General features: G+C 41.7%; 1 protein-coding gene across 6 annotated transcripts in view; it reads left to right on the top strand.

Moving 5' to 3' along the window:
• The window catches only part of CNGB1 (cyclic nucleotide gated channel beta 1), a 97,345-nt gene that overhangs the window by 51,664 nt on the left and 26,924 nt on the right, over positions 1–18,757 (top strand). For 5 of the 6 annotated variants that reach the window (XM_025199762.1, XM_025199757.1, XM_025199760.1 and 2 more), the window contains 5 exons: positions 231–285; positions 5,050–5,203; positions 15,582–15,668; positions 17,540–17,697; positions 18,431–18,613. In XM_025199762.1, the coding sequence (XP_025055547.1) occupies positions 231–285; positions 5,050–5,203; positions 15,582–15,668; positions 17,540–17,697; positions 18,431–18,613 (637 nt within the window). The remainder of the gene's footprint in view (positions 1–230; positions 286–5,049; positions 5,204–15,581; positions 15,669–17,539; positions 17,698–18,430; positions 18,614–18,757) is intronic. The other variant, XM_025199759.1, reaches the window with a different exon arrangement.

Genomic DNA, 18,757 nt, shown 5'->3' on the forward strand with positions numbered 1-18,757 from the left:
ATTAGTCTGTGACTTCTCTAGTGAAATAGCCTACAGCTGTTATGATGTTAGATCATCTCTGTCTTTTTTTACCTGACAGATGGAAAGGTTCTGAACTATCCTAGTAATATTAACTTTCAGTTTGCTACTAAAACTGCATTAGATTTCAGCCTGTATAAAATACTGCTTTTCTGTTTTACTTTTGGTAAAGGAATGGGATGTTTTTACAGTGGACTGATTGTTTTGTATAGGTGGAAGAAGTGCAAGCAGAACCTGAATCGGAGCCTGCTGGAAAAGATACTGAAGGTACCATATATAACACATAATGGCAGTCAGTTCCTAGCAACCAAAAAAGGGACAATGAAATACCTTATCAGAGGAAAACTCGCCTTTTAGAATTCTTATTCAATGTGATTCTTGTGTGTGACGGGCCTGCTTTCTGAAATTACTCTTACCTCATTTAAAGCATCTTATGGGAGAAACAGTGGCAGAGTTACCATCAGTTATACCCAGATATGGAAGGGGAGAGTTAAGCGGCAGTTAATCTTGATTAAAATAATTTCTCTCATGAGAGTTAGGCAGCAGTTAATCTTGATTAAAATAATTTCTCTCATGATGTAGGAAGTTGTCCTTCAGCTGAGGGAGAAATGAAGGGGAAAAAAAAGATTTTTCTCTGCTCCCTCATTCAATTTGGGGAATAACTTGTTTTGTAAAATGCATTTTACTTTAACCTTTTAGGAATGAATGAATAAAAATTAGAAGTGGAATTTAATGGGAACATCATTCAAAGGTCTGTGTTTATTTCTAGTACAGCTTCTTCAAGGTCTCTGGAATTACTCAAAGGGTGATTTGACCCATAGCCTTGTTTCATTTCTGAGAGTTGCTTTTAACTGTTCAGTGTGTTCTTGCAGATATGCTTAATATTACATTATTATTATAATGATAACACAAACCTTACAATTCAGCAACAATGCTATGGGTCAACAGATGTGTATTTTCTGTGGGTAGAACTTAGAAGCACTTATATATTGCTTAAGTTGCACATACACCTTGCAGTAAGATCTTCAAGGCTTTTGCATTTAGATAAAATTTTCCCGAAGGATATTCTGAGTATAATTCTCCTAAACCCTCCTTTCTGCACAAAATCAGAAGCAATCAGCATTCATGCCCAGTAGCGATTAGCCCCTACATGAACTGTGGGTGCAAGTTCTCTTTGGTCCCCTTTCCATTTGGTCCCCTTAGCAGCCTGAATAGGAGAGAACCTGGCTTGGTCTCCCTTGCTTGGGATTCCAGCTGTGTACTGGGACCAGAACTGGCATGTCATCCCTGCATAGACCCTGGAACAGATGTTGGGGCAGAAAGTAGGCTTGGCTAGAATGTGCTGTGCTCAACTATCCAAAGTTGGCAAGCAATTTGTGGACTGTTGTCAGTTGATGCAGGTTACAGTAGCCCTCATATTGCCCTAACATACTGAGAAAGAGAGAGCTGATAGAAGTTCTCAGTGTCCTTAGTGGGCACTCAAAAATAGAAGCATCTAGAATTTATAGACATTTTTGCAAAATTGTCTCATAATGTTTCTTTAAAACGCTAGGCCTCCACTTATCTGTGGGATGGATCAATTTACATTCGATCGTAAGAGGGGAGGTGTATGTCTGATCCATTATGGCTTGTGGTTTGGAGACTGGGCATTTCATATTTTGCAGAATTTATAAATGAGAGACTAGATTGGAAGCAGCCTTAAAGTGAAAACTGTAAGTTTGGGGGCAGGCAGAACAATTAAAGCCATGGAAGATGTTACTTACCCTCTCACTTCTGGAGAGCATTGTTTGGGTAACAAGTGAAATGTGTGTGGTTGGACAGCCTGATTCCTTGCTTGTCAGTTCTGTGAACAGAGTCACAAAACTATGCCTGATTCTGTCCATCAGTCTTTGTGGAGAAGAGCCTCAGTAGTGAAACAGGATGGGTGCTGAATGTCAGGATGCAGGCCCAGTCTGGTAGGATGCAACTCTCCTGGTGGTGTTATCTTTCACATCTGTGAGTGCAAAAGGCCAGAGATTCACCAGAGCCTAGTGGCCTATTAGGTTAGTGTGGTTCAAGTATGCCAGTGGCACACCAGGGAGTGCTGTGGCTATCATCACTACCACCTGCCCTTGACTACTCAGCCAGAATGGCCAGGTATCCATTTACAGCTGAGTCAGTTGGGGAGGGCCTTTGGCATAAGCTTGGAGTGATTCTCCAATTGGACCCTCTGGGGCCCTAGTGGGACTTTGTAATCACTGCCACCACACTCCACACTTGTGAGTACTGAAACAAAGCTCATCTGAGCACTGTATTTCTTGTTGACTAAGCAGCACTCTCTCATATGATTCTGTGTTTCTTGTTGCAGCTTCAGATGCGCTGTCCCTTGCTTGAAGTGCCTAGGCTCCCACCATGTCCAAGCAAGCCAAAGACGTTGAGTTAAACCGCCTGGTGCATGACAAGCCACTTGACCGCAGAAGCTCCTCCCCTTTCTCCCAAAGCATAGTAGAGCAGTTACCCAATGTTCCCAGCTACCAATCTTCTACCACCTCACGCATCCCCATCCTCATCACCAGAAAGGGAAAGGCTGGTGTGGTGAACCTCAATTTTCTGAGAGAGGAACAGCCCCCTCCTCGCCCCTTGGGTAGTAGAACCTATGGCTTTTATAATGTGCTTGCACTGCTTTGTGTGGGGGCCTTGATCTCTGTGCATCCTTTCTGTTACTATTTCCTTTTTTTTTCCTTTTCCTTAACCATGTTCTTCTATTGCAACATAGCGATACAATAAGAACCAGCTTTTTAATATGGAATGTATTTTGTATTAACGCACTGTATTAGAATGACTGTGGTTTCAAAGTGCATTTTGGGGATGTCTGGGTTGGAAGTAAAACCCTCTCCCTGCTAAATAATCCCAAAAGAAAACCTTCAGGTAAAGGAGTACATCTCTATTATGCATGAACTCTCTTGCTAATCAGTGAGAGCCAGGGAATGGGAGAGTGGAGTCTTGTTCCCTCTTATAAACAGTTTAGTCCATAAATGTGAATTGGTGCTTTTCTAATCTTCCTGGGCTGGATTTGTTAGAACCACATTAATACCTTTCTGTCTGATTAAGTATGGCAGAATTTGCCCCTTAATGTCATTCTAATGTTCTCTGTTTGTTGTGTGTGTTTGCTTTGTCCTGCTCAGCCAACTCGGTCATATAGTAATCAACAAGGGTTTGGAGCGTGTGTGTCTGTGAATGCTTTTATACCTTTTGGTGACTCTCACCCTGTGCGAAGGCAGTTCACCCAGCATAAGTGGTGCACAGTTACCTGCTCAGGGGTGAGTTTCACACTCTGTAAATGAAAATATCAAGGACTTACTCATGAGCTGTGATTTTACATATCCTAATGAGAGTAAGTGCCTCAGCCAGTCAGAATGTGGGGATACTAGACATTAGGGCTGTGTGTAGACACAACGGGGGACGTGTGTGCACAACACTTTAAAGCTGGCTAAATGCTTTTGCACTGCTTTAATGGTGTCGGTGTTTGCACGCCTCTGAAGTGTATTGTGCATTAATTCCAGCCGCTGCAGGAAATTTAATGGCGTAATGCACCTTAAATGACTTGGGGAGCAGCAAACTAAAACTCCTTCAAGGAGTTTTAGTTTGCTGCCCCTACAGCCACAGAGCGTAGCATGAGGCTCCATGCGGCTCTGCAGGAAGCCCTGCAGGCAGCCTGGCAGCAACCTGGGAAAGCTGGTCCGCCCAAGAGAAGTGGCAAGCCTGATTCCCACCCCCCCGCAAGCCTGGCTGCCTGAGCTGCGTGGGGGCCTGGTGCTTCTGTCCGTGGCTGTGGTGCCCAGGACCACCTGAGCCGGGTGCCTGTGGGCAGGTGCCACCTGGTGTGGGTGGGGGGCGGCAGGGGGCGGCGCACACCACTGCCACAGAGGGAAGCACCAGCCCGTCCGCAGCCCAGGGACTGCTCCACCCGCTGGCAGCTTGCCTTCCTCTCCCTGTTGGATAGGCAGGTAAGTCAGCGGGGTGTGTGCATGACACAGGGGTTTAATCAGCCCTAAATTGAAGCGGTGTTTTAAAACCCACTGCTTCAATTTAAGGCCCCTGTTTCATCTACACACGCCCTAAACTCCTAGCTGAACTTTTATTTTTCAATTACGTAGTTCCCTGTGCTCTTGGCCTTTGAATTTATTTTCTCTTTATTATCTCAGCCTTCAGCCATTACCTTTATTTAGCCCAGGAAGTAGTTATTACCTCATAAAAAGGGAGACCCCATCAGGTTATCATTTAAATATTTCCTTGTGTGGTATAAGTGTGTGCTGTGTTGTAATTTGAAATCCAAACTAAGATGATGCAATTATGATGTCACACCTATTAGGAAACTTTATGTATGTACATATTGATGTAAGAAACTTTACTTATGACACTGATAGTCTAAGTGACCTCAGAATATACTTTTCCATTGTGTGGAGCAAATTATTCAATTTGTTTAAAAGAAAAAAATATTTGCAAGGTCTGAGAGTATAAGAAAAGCACCCACACATTTTCTGGCTTTTTTGCTTATCTGTTAAAAAAAAGAAATGAATAAACTCATGCAAAAATATAAACAATGGTTCATTGTGGTCTCTTGTGTGACAGATAAACAAAATAAGTTAAACACGCAAGGAGATGTTGTTTTTTATGATACAGGTCTCAACTGAAGATAATACTGAGAGATGTTAACTCAGGTTCTTGTGCTTCATAGGCCAGATTCTCAGGTGGGAGGACACTGAACTCAATGGACACATGCTGATTTACACCTACCGAATAACTAGCCTAATACATCTTTTTTTCTAAACCATCCTTAGAGCAGCCTGGACCTTATCTATGAATTTTATGGAGTTTTTCCAAACTGATGGCTACTGAATGTTCTTTTAATATAGATAATTAGAGGCACAAATGAAGGCTGGAAGTTGATGGCTGTGGGTTGACTAATATTGATGTTGAGCCAAAAAACATGTTGCAGACGTTTCCTTTTTCCTTTTTGGATTCATTTTGTATGTTTCTTTTTTTTCCAAGAGCCATCGTCGATTGCCTACCCCATTGTCAGCATCAAGGATGTGGATGCCCAAGGTGAGGCTCCAGCAGAAGAGACAAGTCACCCTCCTCTGCAGCTACCCTCTGATAATGTATCCCAAATGCTCACTGTACCCAGCCGGACAGGATCTAGTAGGTAAGGATCTGGAAAATACCATTAAATATATTGTGTTCTGCTATATTTCAGCTCAACAGGGCATCCCAAACTGATGAGGTGGCCATTTAACAACAGTTACTTTGAGTTGTTTTTTAAACCATTATTCTCAACTCTGTCCAGAATGAAGTCAGGTGCTTCTCCTTTACTTGGAGCACTACAGGTGTCTGTAGATACCCACATGGAAAAGCTAAGGATGATGCAGCATAACCTCCTCTTTTCCAAGTGTCTTTTGACATCTCTTCATTTGCAAACTTCATATTCACATTAAAGAATTTGTGTGAGAAGAGCAAAGATAAGTAACATGACGAAAAGGGTTCTTATTCAATATCAGACAAAAGGCTGCACAAGACAGTTTATGTATAAAACCTGAGTTCTGTGATGCAGATTTGTGGAACTACCAGTATGTGTAAAGAATGGAGGAGAGTAGGTGTGATGTCGGAGGTCTTATGGCTAGTGCCACCCGTCAGTTAGGTGGCACTAGCCAGCCCTCTCTCTCTCTCTCTCAGCATGCTCCCTGGTGGTCCACTTCCGGGTCCACCAGGGAACATGCTGGCCCCCCCCCCCTGAACCCCCCTGGCTTAGCGACTGGTGCCTCCTGGGGCTGAGGAGGGCACCTGGGACCCTCTGTGGCTGATCACTGAGCTGGGAGGGCACCAGGGGGCTCCCCAAGTGCGCTCCCTGGCGGACCCAGAAGTGGACTGGAAATACTTCTGGTCCACTTCCCGGTTTGCCGCCAAGTTTTCTATGTGCATGGAGTGTCCCACAGGAGCTGTATCGACTCATTGATTCGGATCACTGTCCCTGATTCAATTCGGCCAAATCCGAATCCAAATCCAATAGGGACCACTTCGCACACCCCTAACTGGGATGATATCATTTTGATAGAACAGCAAAAATGTCACAGTGGATGATTGACATTTTGTTTATTCAGTGTCTTAGAAACTGAATCCGCACAAAATTTTTGCACCTGAAATCAGACTTTTTGTCTAGCTGAGGTGCTATAGTTGGCAGCTGCTGCTGCTATTATATGTTCAAATAAATTGTTTATTGAGCGGTCTTTGATGAAAATCAGTGCACAGTGGCTATTAATTCCATAAAAGTAGACCTGGGTGAGAAACAAATACCAAAAAATGAACACAAAACCATGAATTTTTCCCAATTTCTCCTCCTCGGTTATTCCCCAGCTATAAGATCTTCCAAGATGTATGGTTTCCGTTTCCAAATTAAAATTTTTTTTTGTTGTTGCTTGCTTTCCTTTGAAACAAAAACCCAATTTATTCTACTTTCTGGAAAGAAATTGTTCTTATTACCAAGCAAATCCCAAATATTGTTTGACTGAAATTCAGATGTTATATTAATACTTTGGTTTTCTATCATGCCTTCCAACAGAGGATTTCAAACTGTTTTAAAGATACTAATGAATTAAATGTCATAACAAACCCATGTGGTAGAGTAGAATTCTTATCTGTGTTACATGAGTGCAAGCACAGAGGCACAGCAAAATTAAATTGCTTACTGAAAGTCACAAAGGAAAGATATATCAACACTGTGAATAAAACTTAGATTATAAATTGTTCCCATAGAATAACAGTGCGAATGGTATAAATATTTACAGATATATAGCAACACCTAGATCCCCTCCATATTGCCGCACTGGCAGGCATTATATCTGTTCACATATTTAAGAGAAGAAAGAAGGATTTGTGTTGTCAGGCACTGGATGGGAACTCAGGAGATGCGATTTGCCACAAACAACCTGCGTGACCTTGAGCAAGTTACATAATCTTTCTTTGTTTCGGTTTCCAATCTGTAAATTAGGGATTGTCTACTTATTTGTAAGATCCTCAGAGCAGGGGCTGACTCTAACTCTGTATTTACGCAGTGCCTAACACCGTGGAGGTCTCCAATCTCATTGAAAGCTTTAGTTGTAATGCAAGTAATAATATATTTGGAAGTTGTCTGTCGTAAGCATCCAAGCATGGTACATCAAAACTCATACAGTACTGATGTCAAAATAATAAGGCATCCAGTCCAAACATGCAGTCCATACAAGCCAAAGGCTCTGCCAGAAGGGCAAGCCTGATAGTATTCTAGCTTAACACCTCAGTAGTTGAAATAGGTTATTGTTGGCCTCCCATACTGACACAATAACAGCATCTTATTTCTGCCATTTAAGGAGTTCTGACTTTACTGAAATGCATGCTTTTATCTTGCCACTGGACCATTTGCAACAATTTTTGGTTGGTCTCCCAGCTTTGTCATTCACTCTGAACAATCTTTTCAGAACACAATAACATGCTTGACTTCCCTTCACACCTTCTCCCTACATATTTCTTGTGCTATGTCTTTACTTAGGCAATTATGCCAGCTACCTGTGAGCTTGAAGATACAATTTACATTTTTATCATTTGTATGCAAATTCCTTCATACTTCATTTCCTCCATATTTGTATAAGTTTGATTTGTGCATATTTTCTTACTTGTGCTACATACTCCCTCTTTTAAAATGTTCTTTTTCTTTAGTTATTTTAAGCTCAATGCTGTATGCTCTGTTGAGTTTGGTTTTTATTTTGTACAGCTTTCTCAAAGGTCAAGTGATCATATACTACAGCTATTTAGATTATTCAACTAGGTACTAATAAGCACATTTATTGTGACAGTGGAAAAGTTTGCAGATTTCTGTATGTGCACAAGAGACTGGAGTTATTTCCTTAGTTTTTACTCCTGATGATTTATCTGCCGGCGGCCACATCTACATGAGACACTGACTGCACAGTCATTACTGCACAGTCATTTAGTACTTGTGTAAATGTTGCTGAATGGCTTTTAGGTGACACTGACTGTGCAGCAGCTCATTACTACTGCACAGTAGTATCACATCATGCTTCCTGCCATTTATTGCTCCTGCGCAGTAGTAACGAGCTACTGAGCAGTCAGCAGTTTGTGGAGATGCAGTCTGTAATTTCTTTTCATCTTAAACTTTTCCTTCACACAAGCACACTTCATCTATTAGATAGTTATGGCTTTAAAATAAGGTAGGGTCTGATCCAAAGCAATGAAATAAATAGAAAGACTTGCACTGATTTTAATGGGCTTAAACCGTTGATCCCTTAGAGCCCAAGCTTTACCTGTGCTATGGATTCACAGTTCCTGTTGACTTCCACTGAAGAGGCAACTGTAATGTATCTAAGAGTAGAAATATCCTAGAGTAGAGGGGATATAACACAATGGCTCATTTCTTTCACAAGTGAATAAGAAATTGAGACCACTAACTTCTGCAACCCAAGCACCTGCATAGCTTCATGAGGCACTTGTACGCATGACGGGGGTTTAGTCTTCTATGTCCACAAAATTGAAATGGTGGGTTTTTAATTGAAACTTACCATTTCAATTTAGGGGTTTTGTTTTTCCATTATGTTACGGCGAGGGACCTGATCTCTTTTTTTTTTCTTCTTTTTTTGGCAGAGCCTGCTTGTGGGTAGGGGGGTGAGCTGCTGGCAGGCCAAGTGGTCCCTGAGCTGCAGGGGTCCCTGGTCCTTCCCTCTGTGGCAGTGGCACCCCCAGGAAAGAGTTGGATCGGGCCAGGTGCTGCCTCCGAGCTGGGGCAGCACCCAGCCGACTAGCAGCCCACCCGGGGGCCCCCAGGGGGTGCTGCTGCTGCAGAGCAAAGGCCTAGAGCCCCCTGCGGCTCAGAGGCCACTATCAGCGAGGGGACCTATCATTTTTTTCTGTGCAGCCTGCCCACCTCTCCCACGGCCGGGGGATGAGCTGACTAATAGCTGTAATGCATCATTGCAAACTAAACTACATTGGGATATAGTTTAGTTAACAACGATGCAAACTCGCCTAAAAGCCCCCAAACTGGCACATATCTAATGTGTGATGCCATTAAGCCACACCAAAGTGACATTTTTGTTATGTGTATATTCACATGTACAGTCGCCCATGGAGTTTAGAAGTGATATACCCATTTCCCACAATATCAGTTGACCTTTACATTCCTGTCTTGGGAATCTGCCTTCCCTCCAGCTGTACCATCTGCCAGGAAAGAAGGTGAGCTGCATATTATCAGTTATTTCTTTGAGTCGCCAGGCTCAGCCTTTTGGAGGACAGCTCTCTTTTCCTCATCTTCTGTCCATTTGAAAATATGTTTTGATGCATTTTTCCTCAAGCTTCACCTTCCACAGAAAGACAGAGTGTACGTTTTGGTGGATGTGAAGGCAAGGGTGAGGAGCAAAAATCTTTTAGGAAGTGAGATAAGGTGTTTGTATCCCTCCATCAAGGCATTCATTAATGACTAACTGCTACTTTTAAATGTCATTTGATAGATTCCAGAGACTGCAGTGTTAAAACCGCTGTTTTATAGTACTGGTGCTTTTGGAAATATGTGGGCTTGAATAAATAGCACATGCTCTTAGCAAAAAAATATAAGGGTCTCCCTAAATTCAGCCACAGAGCCCTTCTTCAGAGCTGTCACCTTTTTCTCCTTCCTATCTAATGCCCTTCCCCTTTACATTTCTCCTTAACTTAATGTCCTGAGATCTGTTCTGACAAGCCCGTTTCTGTTTCTCTTTCTGACAAGCCCTTTTCTGTTTCTCTTTATATCACAAACAACTTGGTGGATGCCAGGTGCAAATGTGCCCCGCAAATATTTCCACCAAATCCCTAGGCTCATCCTTTAAAGTAAAGCAGCTGTTAATGTTCAAGAATCAAGAGCACATATAGCACCTGAAGGTGTCAAGCTGCTTGTGAATTAACAAACAATAGTGAAGCACATGAAGGAACATGGGCTAGATAGGGATCCAACGGGAGGAAAGGGACTGTTGTCTCAAAGGAATAAACAAGGGAAGGGAAAGGAAAGCTGGAAAGCAGTTTGCTTAAGATTTTGCATATGCAGGGTTATTGAGAAGGAAAGTAGGATGTACTGGGGCAGTCCAATCAGAATCAAAGTGCTTGTGAGGAATATTTTTATCAGGGATGGATAGACCTGGTATAACTTCTGTGAACCTCTGACTGTTTCTTGTGTTTGTAAAACTAATTCATGTTTCATACCCTTTCCCCCACAATTTAAACTTGTGGGTCCTGAACCTCAGCTGTGCTGGACTTCCGCTGACATTGTGAGGAATCAAGTGAAGCATCAAGGGAAAAATAGTTACCTATTATTATAGTAACATTATTTGTTAATTTGCTTTTGCTTCAGTTGTATTTATAAACTGAAGTAACCAAGGATTGGTAGAAAGACCATTTTTTCAGTCCACTGACGTCTCTAATGGAGAAGCCAGCTAATCCATTTGTTTAAAGATCCAGTAAAATTAGATATATCTAATTCTTGCCAAGTTAAACTTTCTGAACTTTGACTGCAGGACTAACACTTTTAGTTATCCTGTTTCTCTCTGTGTAGTTTTGCAAGGAAATTATGCAAACTGGTCGGTTTTTGCTGAATTCCTGAAATTCCACACTTGATAATATGCAGTTAGTTGTTAGTAATCAGAACTCCAGTGTTTCATGCCTTGCACATTGAGACTTGATGTGAGTGTGTTTTGTTTTTGTATGGAAATCCTGCCTGTGTTTGTTTTAATTGAAATCCTTATGAATCTAGGGTATCAGAATCTAGGGTGACAGAAATTGATTTATTTGTCAAATTCAAATTAGCCCCCTCTGGATCTTTATTCTGGACAGTTGCAGAACCACTTTTGTGATTCATGGTCTCATCAGGTATTCAGCTGATTTAGTACTCAAGGACAATGTTTGGCAGATACTGTAGAGCTCTTCCTGGGTTCCAAGTAGTCATCATATGTTGTATCATCTGTTCTGTTTCACACCAGTCACCAGCCATTACTACTTACATGTCATGTCTCAGGTATCTCTCATCTGTAATGGTGTTCATTCTTTGCCTCAGGTGCTGACAAGCTGTTACAGAATTTAGTATGTCCTATGTAATTCTTAGTAGTATTAAAGTTCATTGTGTGCATTTTTTGCATTCTATAGCTGCCTGTATCTCATTATTGGTTACATTTTCCTCACTTTTCTCATAGAAAATAGAGATTAATAATACTGTGCCACTTAGAGATAGAATATAATTTGCATACCTTAAGTAGAAGTCTTTCAAGAAAGTACAAATACCCATTCAAAGAAATTAGACACACACTTTTAAACTGTTCCAAAATGATTGCTTGTGCAGTCTTTTCATGCATTAAAAACCTTGTTATTTTGCAAGAGGAAAATGCTTATATGAATGGATGAACTGTACTTGTACTTGGAAGAAAGATAACCTCCCCTGAAGTCATAGGTTCATAGATGTTTGGTTCAGAAGGGACCTCAGCTGGTCATCGAGTCCGACCCCCTGCCCTGGACAGGAAAGAGCACTGGGATCAGACGACCGCACCTAGGTGCTTGTTCAGTATCCTCTTGAAGACCCCCAGGGTAGGGGAGAGCCCCACCTCCCTTGGAAGCCCATTCCAGATTCTGGTAACCCTTACTATGAAGAAGTTCTTTCTAATGTCCAACCTAAATCTGCTCTCCATCAATTTGTAGCCATTGTTCCTAGTTATTCCAGGGGGTGTCCTAGTAAATATAGCATCTCTTATTCCCTGCTGCCCTCCCCTGATGAATTTATAGGGAGCCACAAGATCACCTCTCAGCCTTCCCTTGTGAAAGCTGAAGTGATCTAGGTCCCTCAGTCTCTCCTTGTAGGGCCTTGTCTGCAGGCCTCTGACCATATGAGTGGCCCTCCTCTGAACCCTCTCAAGATTCACTGCATCCCTCTTCAAATACGGCACCCAAAACTGGATGCAGTACTCCAACTGTGGCCTGACCAGTGCCGCATAGAGGAGAAGCATCACCTCCCTGGACCTGTTCATCATTCATCTGCTAATGCATGATAAAATGCAGTTAGCCTTGTTGATCACTTAGTCACATTGATGACTCATGTTCATCTTGGAATCAACTATGACTCCAAGATCCCTTTCCACTGCTGTGCTGCTGAGAAATCCCCCAGCCTGTAAGTGTGTTGGTGGTTCTTTCTACCCAGGTGCAGCACTTTTCACTTGTCTTTGTTGAACTGCATCCTATTTCCTTCTGCCCATTTTTCCAACCTGTCCAGATCCACCTGGATCCGTTCCCTACCCTCTGCTGTGTTAACCTTGTCCCACAATTTGGATCATCTGTGAACTTGGACAGGGTGCTCTCTATGCCCTTATCCAAGTCACTGATGAAGACATTAAATAGCACCTGTCCAAGGACCGAACCTTGCAGGACTCCACTGCCCACATCTTTCCAGGTCAATATTGACCTGTCCACCACCACTCTCTGGGTGTGACCCCTAAGCCAATTTGCCAGGCTTCATGGCCTCAGCAGGGGCTAGCAGGCCTACAGCTTTCACCCTGCTGCACCTTAACACACACAGTGTCACCCATGTCATGAGTTTTGCTTGTCTGCAGCTTGAGGTACAGTTTCCCCCAAACCCCTGCACCTATCTCCTTGAAATGTGGCAGGATTTGTGGCCGCAGCAACAGCTACCATTCCTGCAGTTTTCACCCCAATGTGGCTTAACACGCACACATGACATGAGTTTTACTTGTCAGTAGCTTGAGGTACAGTTTCCAAGAAACCCCTGCACCTATCTCTTTGACACTTGGCAGGCTTTGTGGCCTCAGTAAGAGCTACCACCCCTGCAGTTTTCAGCCCACTGTTAACAAACACACATGACCTGAGTTTTGCTTTCAGGATTTTGAGGTGCAGATTCCCAGAAACCCCTGCACCTATCACCTTGAACCAAGACATGCATCATGCTCTCAGCAGAGGCTACCATCCCTGCAGGTTTCATCTGAATCAGCCAAAAGACAACAAAGTTATAGATATTTCATTGATTCCCCATTATACTCTATGGCTGAATCTCCGAATCGATTCGGAAAGCCTAAAGCTTCCAGCGATTTGATTTGGGTTTGTAGATTCTGCCTCTGAATCATCCGAATCGTCTCCGAATCTGAATCGTGATCCGAAGCTTTGCACAACCCTAGTGTCCACCATTGCACTTGGAAGAAACTACTGTTTCCTCCATTTCTTCATGTTGCTTCTATGCCCATTGCACCTGTTTGTTTTTATTTTCCCTAGAGATAAGCAATAATGTGATGTTTGTATCTTAATATGCTTCATTTACTTGGGGTTCTGTTCTGCCAGGAAACTATTAACTACTTTTTTAAATCCGTAGTACAGTTCAAGCTTAAGACTTTGCTGAGTCTGAAATTAATCCTTATATAATGAGGAGGCGAGTGATGATTCACCTGATATGTTTAGGTACTTGCTACAGGAATTACTTGCATCTAAAATTTAAATCTTGCCCAGTGCACCTTGTTTTTAGCTCTCTAGTTTTATCAGTTAGCTCAGGACTATCAACTGCATGAGTCTTGATGTTATCAAGTATGTGAGAGAGAGACTCTGGTTCAAGTTATTGTTTGTTTCACTTCTAAAACATCTACTGAAATTACCTGAGAGAGAATTTTGGTCCTCACTGTCTTTTAAATCAAAGTTTTGTGTTTTTTTGTCCTTACAAGCAGAGATGGCTAGAAAAAGCAGGGTATGGGATTCATTCAGGTTTCCCTGGAGTGAATTTTGACCTAGGCATAAAATGAGGAAGGAATTTTTCATATATTTTAGGAATGACCTGCATAAGAAGAGTTTGTCTGAATATTGCTTAGCCACTCATTATGATCTGTCATAATAGACAGATAGGGTCATCTAGTTCCTCATGTAACCAGATTTCTCACATAGGACATACAAATGCAAACTAGTGTGCTGTGTCTATGCTTGTAACTGTATTTTGTTGAGCCTGTTACAGTGGGCTCGAACACCTGTTAACAATGGCAAACCCACTTCTCAGAGACTGAGAACTTTGTTCTCTGGTATTATAATGACTTCTTCTTTTTGCGTACATGGATTCCTATGGTTGCTCCAGAACCTGGTTTCCTAAATGACAGTGCAGGTTACTACCAAGTGATACACTGAGCAACCCCATGCTGGTTTTATTTTATGATGAGGATGAAGATTTATTATTTCATAGAATCAATGGACAGGAAGGGACCTGGAAGATCATCAAGTCTGGTCCCCTGCCATAGGCAGGAGGTTAATGAGCTCAAACTAGCTCAACGAGGTAGTTATCCAGCCTCCTCTTGAATACTTCCAAGGATGGCGACGGTACCATGTCTGCCGGAAGTGTGTTCCAAGTTCTAGTTAACCTTACGGAGAATAAGTTCTTCCTTATGTCCAGTCTAAATCTTCCCTCTGTTAGTTTGTGACCATTGGTCCTCATCTTCCCAAGAGGTGCCTTCCTGAACAGTTGCTCCCCCAGATCTTGGTGCTCACCCCTGACATACTTGTAGGTGGCTTTCAAGTCACCTCTCAGCCTCCTCTTACACACACTGAAGAAACCTAGTCTCTCCTCATAGGACCTATCCTCCAGGCCCCTGATCATGCAGGTGGCCCTTCTCTGCACCCTCTTGAGCTTATCTGTATCCTTCTTGAAGTACAGTGCCAAAAACTGGGCACAGTACTCCAGCTGCAGCCTCACCAATGCTGAGTAGAGGGGGAGAAGCACCTCTCTGGATCTGCTGGCAACACATCAGCTGATACACAGCAGAATTCTATTTGCCCTGCTGACAACTTCATCACACTCTTGGATCCTATTCATCTTCTGGTCGGTTGTGACCCCCAGGTCCCATTCAGATGTTGTGCCAGCTGCACACTAGTGTATTTGCATTACATTAGTGCTTAGAGGCCTTGAGAGAGATCAGGTTCTTGTTGTGTTAGGTGATACCTAAACATACAGTAGAAGAGAGTTTCTTCCCCAAAGAGGGAAACATTTGTAAATGTTTGTCTGGCATTGATAAGGAAGAAAAAATTATTAATAATAAGAAGAGTGAGCAATATTATGTTTAACATAATTACCTACCAAGTTGTTGCTTTCATAAGGATAATGATATATTTTCAACAGGCATCATTTATGGACTGCCTTTCTTTGGCCGAAATGCAAGAGCCAGGACTGCAGCTTTCTGTGAAGTTCTGTAGTTTTGCATAGTAAACCATTTTGATCTTCTGTTTCCTTTTTATAAGCCTGCACAAAGATTTATATGTATGTATGTAAGTGAAAGGAGGGGCAAAGAAAACTTTCTTTCTGATTATTCCTCTTCCTAAGATCATCATCTTGCTTTTAATTTTCTATTTATATTTTTTCCCTAAAATAGGGAGAGAACAAGGAAAAAGGAAATAGGCAGAAGAACATAAAGATAAATGCAAAGGAAGCAAGAGGGGAAGGGAGAGTGTTGGCTTCCATTTGCTAAGTATCAGTTGTTACTTTTCTTTAGGAAGAAGCACGAATCCCATGATGACACCCTGGAGGAGCTCACTTTTACCTCTCCACTGCCATCCCCATCCAGAGACTGGCAAGGAAGGTAACCTTGTGAAATGAGAAACCCAGATTTATGCAGCCATTTTCTAATCAGTTTTGTTATTAAGATGTACAAGTGCAGTGCTTAGAATGTGCAGTGAATATGGAAATAAGCATGCATTTGCCAGAGTAGAAACTGCTCCTTTAGTTCTGCATGTAATTAGGTAAAAATGTTCTAATTATTATTACTGACTTGGTTCTTTTGCATCTAAAATCATAGAACGTGTACTATGTAGTGAAAAAATAACATAGTTTTGAATCAAAGATCTAAGAACCTCTTTTAAAGTTGATTTTAATATCTATTTTATTTTAAATTATGCATTGCCAAATATCGCCATCTTCATAAGCATCACTAGAAGACTTGAGTTACGAAACTCATGATTTATGAGGAAAGGTTGAAAGAACTAGCTTTACTGAGTCTGGAGAAGAGAAGACTGAGAGAGGTTTTATAATAGTCTTCAAATACCTGAATGGAGATTATTAAGAGAATTTTTAGACTTCACATTTTTAGACTCAAGGCAGCCCTCCATAATTTTTGTGAATTGAGCAGCATCCAAATTTTAAAAAATGAATTTTATTTATTACAACACTTATTACAACAGGGGGGCTGGGCAGTGAGGACGGGAGAGCAGCCAAGCAGGGAGGAGTCTGAGTCTGCATGTATCTGCTTATTTGCTCACACCTCATGGCACCCTTCAAAAGATCTTGCGGCATCCCAGGAAGTCATGGTATCCTGGTTAACAATCATTGAGATAGACTATTCCCTGTGGCAGAAGAGGACTGAATTAGGAGCAGTGGCATAAAACTACAGGAGAGAAAATTTAGGTTGAAGATTAGAACGAAATCTCTGACTATGCAGGTGGTCAAGTACTGAAACAGGCTACCTAAGAGGCAATTGAATCGCCATCCCTGGAAATTTTAATTAGCAGGTTAGATGAATACTTGAGTGAGATGATTCTGCCTTGAGCAAGGGACTGGACTATATGACTTCATGAGGTCTCTTCCAGCCCTGTATTCTTATGATTTTAAGACTTGGTTCAACATGAAGAGGAGTTGCGTTTTTAATTTGAAGAGCATTAGAGAGATGGTGTGCTGCCAACTTCTATTGATTCCACACAACCATCCCTTTTCTTCCTTCTGGAATACAAAGGGAATATATTTATCACATACACTTAGTGTTGGATCTCCTTATGATGTTCTACAAATGGAGCAGTCTTGAGAAGGACCATCTGTTTGCCAGTTTGTATTCACTAGAGAAATTTATAGTGCAATAAAAGACATTGAGGAGTTACTTTAACTAATTTTTAAGTAGGATTTAGCAATCCATATAGATAGGGACTGTTGTATCAGCTAACCATGTAGGATCTTTAGGATGAATAACCAGCAATTAACATGAAGTTAAACATGGATAGTATGTGTCTACACATATGTTAAACTTGACTTCGCAATTATGTCAGATAATGCAATCTAATTTTAACCTGACCTAATTTTTAGCAAAAATAAGTTCCAAAAAGCTGGACCCTAGGTGTTCCTGGACTTTCACCCACTTTTCCATCTGATGTTACACAACCAAAACCTTCTCCTAGTATCAGGAGCACAGAGATACATGGCAGATAGCAGCCTTTGATCTGAGGAATTTCCAAGTCTTTTCTAGTAGAGGCCCTTTGAAACATCTGTACTTCATGAACCTGTGACATTGACTGAAATCTGAGAATTTATACAAGATCATGTGTGATATGATAACCTATTTGATGGCAACCCTGGCAGGGCTAAATCCTAACTAAGGGAGCTACAGCTTAAAAAATAGATCTTGGAATAGATCCCTTGCTTCCCCCCACCCCCCAATTAGGAAATTCTGTGTTGGTTTCTCTACAGTATGCCAGATCACATGGGTTCACCAACCAGCCAGAGCAGTGCAATCATCAATGACCGGCTGCAGGAGCTAGTGAAGCTCTTTAAGGACAGGACTGAAAAAGTGAAGGAGAAGCTGATTGACCCAGATGTTTCTTCTGAAGATGAAAGCCCCGTGGCATGTGAGTTAGAGCTGAGTTGGAAGCTCCTAGGTGATGGGTATAATGTGGGTCAAAGGATGAAAGTCAATGAGGACAGACATCGTAGCAACTCAGACAGGTTTTTGTTGCTTTATAAAGCCCAAGGAACAAAAGCAATTATTTGAGTTTGTACATTGAAAGCTGGTCTTCCAGAATAACAGAGATGTATTCCAAAAGGGAATTATTGAACAAATGTGTTTGGATTAGATGGTTTGTGTATATCAGTAATACTGTTGGAGCAGAGTTCAGTGAAATGATTGGCAATTTCAGTGTAATCCTCTATGCAAAAAAAAAAAAAGTACTTTAATCCCTTTTCCCCATTTGCTCCCCATACAAAGTGCCATAACTAGCAATCTTGACCCTGTACAAAGGAGTAACAACCCCTACATGACTCAAAGGAGTGTTGTAACACTAAGTATATTGTTAGCTTAACAGTGTTTTGAATTTTTCACCATGAAGAGGCTGCATATATTTTGTTATTCCTGTTGTTAAAGACACAGGAGTGGTTTGATATGAAAGCTGAGATACTTCTAGGTCTTTATGACAGGCTGGTCTATGAAGGTAGCTTGAAGCCATGAACAAGAACTCCTTGCTGTTAATGTAAAGTGGCCTTTTGTGAAGGTGGCCATTTTAATAGACACTTACAAAACAAATATAAGATCTGTAGTTTGGCAAAAATTTGCACTGTTTTCAATGTTTCTATGGGTTTTCCTAGCCCCTGCCAAGAAAAAGCCTCCAGAACCACTTCCCCCACCCCCTGCTGAATTAAAACCTGAAGCTGCGAAAGTTGAAGAGGAGGAGCATTACTGTGAGATGCTTTGCTGCAAATTCAAACGCCGTCCCTGGTTTGACACCTTGAAGAATTACCAGTTCCCAAGTAGCATAGACCCTCTCACCAGTGAGTAACTGAAAATTATTGTTTAGTTGAGATGAACTACCCCTGTTTTCAGGAATGTAAAAGGAATGAGAGAACTATAAGTAAGGAATGAGAGAAGGAGAAAAGGAAGGAGGTCATGGAAAGGGGGAAGAAAACTAGGGAAAG

This window comes from Alligator sinensis, unplaced genomic scaffold, assembly GCF_000455745.1.
Source record: "Alligator sinensis unplaced genomic scaffold, ASM45574v1 scaffold203_1, whole genome shotgun sequence".
Taxonomy (NCBI): domain Eukaryota; kingdom Metazoa; phylum Chordata; order Crocodylia; family Alligatoridae; genus Alligator; species Alligator sinensis.